This window comes from Trichinella spiralis, assembly GCF_000181795.1.
Source record: "Trichinella spiralis strain ISS 195 chromosome Unknown Scfld2, whole genome shotgun sequence".
Classification (NCBI taxonomy): domain Eukaryota; kingdom Metazoa; phylum Nematoda; class Enoplea; order Trichinellida; family Trichinellidae; genus Trichinella; species Trichinella spiralis.
The window spans coordinates 8,562,120-8,564,486 of record NW_003526941.1 but is presented as its reverse complement, the minus strand read 5'-3'; the positions used below and the strand labels follow the sequence as shown (position 1 = coordinate 8,564,486).

At 33.8% G+C, this 2,367-nt stretch overlaps 1 protein-coding gene across 1 annotated transcript; it reads left to right on the top strand.

The window, feature by feature from the left end:
- The first annotated feature begins 48 nt into the window (after positions 1–48).
- On the top strand, positions 49–1,875 carry Tsp_06937 (putative peroxisomal catalase 1). Its single transcript, XM_003380740.1, has 6 exons — positions 49–129; positions 758–940; positions 1,013–1,207; positions 1,288–1,425; positions 1,498–1,632; positions 1,720–1,875. Exons 1-6 carry the CDS (start codon positions 49–51, stop codon positions 1,873–1,875), a joined length of 888 nt encoding a protein of 295 aa, XP_003380788.1.
- Positions 1,876–2,367: the final 492 nt, after the last annotated feature.

Here is a 2,367-nt window from a genome sequence, read left to right as displayed (position 1 = left end):
TTTATTCATATTTATGGAAAATTTATAGTACTGCTATAGTTTATAAAAATGGTACATTTTCAAAGTTTGGTTTTATTACTGGCTGAACAGCCATACACTGTTGTTTACATTTATAGAATCAAGTGTGACGTTTTTGTTTACACTTTTCAATATTTGCACAAGAAATTAGTGGTATAATAGATGAGATTTTAAGTGAATTTTTTTTTACATGAAAAATTTATCTGCTGCTTATATTGAATAATGTTATATTAATTCAATCAACTTCTTCTTCATATCTAATATAGAATAGAATATTTTGTTCTCATTAGAAGACTTCAATGATAACTACATGTATTATTTATTTGAACAATCCATTACTTGCTAACTGTAAACATTCAATGTTTTTGTTTCTGATTCAATTGTAAACAGCATTGTTTCTTCTTATACGATAACTTTCTGACTGATAAAATTAAGCATATCTGAATGCAACATGATTTTTTTCATCATATTACCAATCTATTTGCTGCAGATGTAAGTTGCATTGATTGTTCAGCTGAATATATGCTTTACCTTTACAAATTGAATAGCAAACTGTCTATTTGTACAAAGGAAAGGTGCATTTTGTGCATTTTCTGTTTGCTCATCTCTGATGTGAAACTTTTAATGATAAAATCTACACAGAGCGGATGAAATGAATACAACTTCGTTTTTCTTTGTTCATTCTTTTTTCCATTGATGAATGAAGTGAAATTAATTGAAATTTAATTTACATATTCAGGATGCAGAATTGTGTTGCCAATATTTGTTGTCTCACAGTGAAGCAATGCACGCGTTCATGTTCTCTGTCAGTTCTCGGGCTATACCACACAGCCTGTACAGCATGAATGCTTACAGTACGCAGTCGTTTCGAATGACAAATGAAAAAGAAAATCGGACCACATTTTGTCGTTTTCATTTTACAGTATACCAATGAGGCGTTGATTAATTTTCTTAAAAATTAATTATATATATATATATATATATGTTTTTTGAGGCAGTTCCAAATGAAAATCCCCTAAAATCGCAATTGATCACAAATGATGTTAGTTGTCAGTCGGTAGACGATCTCTCGCAGCAGGCTGTAGACGAAATTGCCAAAGGCAACTTTCTGACCTGGCGAGTGGATATTCAAATATTCACTGCAGCCGAAGTAGCTTATCTACCATTTGACGCTTTCGATTCGACCAAAGTGATGAGATGAATTTTGATTTTTTTTTCTTGGTTTCAATTTGATTAATTCGATGAAAATTGTTCTCCTATCGTTCCTAGGTGTGGCCACATAAGCTCAGTCCGCTTGTTCCTGTTGGGAAAGTTGTCTTGAACAAAGTTGTCCATCATTCCACTGAATTCACCGGTAGCAACAGTACGATTGGATGCATGCCAGTTTGCAAAGCTGCTTCGACGACGGTACGACATATAAAAATATACTGCGTATACTTTTTCCATGCATGTGCATGCAACTTGGTCGCTGTTCTGTAGGAGGAACTTGAATTGACCGACACTGACGATAATGGACGAATTCTGACCGACGACGCTTGTTCAAAAAAATTGCTCACAGCGGATGAATGTCAGACGATGGATCCTTTTTGGCAGCCGGGCATACTGTGGAGAACGGTGTGTTGTTGTTGAATTGAATTTCGTGTGTCACGTGTGTGAATTGAATTTTTGAAATTTGAATGGAAAAATTCAAATTCAATTTAGATATTCGACGAAAACGAACGCGATCAAGTGGCGACGCGTATTGCCCAATACATAAGACCAATCTCGTCACCGATTATGACGTCCGTGTTGGATCTGTTTGCTCAGGTAGATGAAGAATTACGTATGAAAATTGAAAAACAATTATTACAAAGTTAACCTTTTTTCACAGAATTGAATATGCTAATTTTCATTATTGCTAATATCATTTTTTTGGGGGATGATGTTTGAATTTTTATTTTACCAATTTTGTGATAAATGCTCTCGAAATGCGGTTGAAATCTGCCATAAATTGTTTTTTTTTGATAATGATTCTTGATATGTCAAAAATTGAATGCAATGGTAACAGTTTATACAACTATGTGGTCTTTTTAACCGTGCAATGCTTGAAATACAGCAAGTCATATGTCCATGTTAAAATTCGTCGGATGGATGTCGTCAGTAGATTGTTCTTGCATTGACATTTAGGCCGTGGGAAACCGTAATCACTTTGTCAATAACAATTGTACTCGAAATTATTAATTGTATTATTTTTTCATCAACATGGAAATTCAACCAACCAGCATACACAACAAACAACAAGTATACACAAGTTACGGTTGTTGAAAATGCATTTTGAAAAGTGAATTCATGGATGCAAATGTGCAAAAA

What these genes read in the sequence shown, in the direction of transcription:
- Tsp_06937 (XM_003380740.1), top strand. Translation starts at nt 49, where the DNA reads ATGGTACATTTTCAAAGTTTGGTTTTATTACTGGCTGAACAGCCATAC. An exon ending in TTTGTCGTTTTCATTTTACA is followed by an intron (nt 941 to 1,012) that starts GTATACCAATGA and finishes ATGTTTTTTGAG; the next exon opens with GCAGTTCCAAATGAAAATCC. An exon ending in GCAAAGCTGCTTCGACGACG is followed by an intron (nt 1,426 to 1,497) that starts GTACGACATATA and finishes GCTGTTCTGTAG; the next exon opens with GAGGAACTTGAATTGACCGA.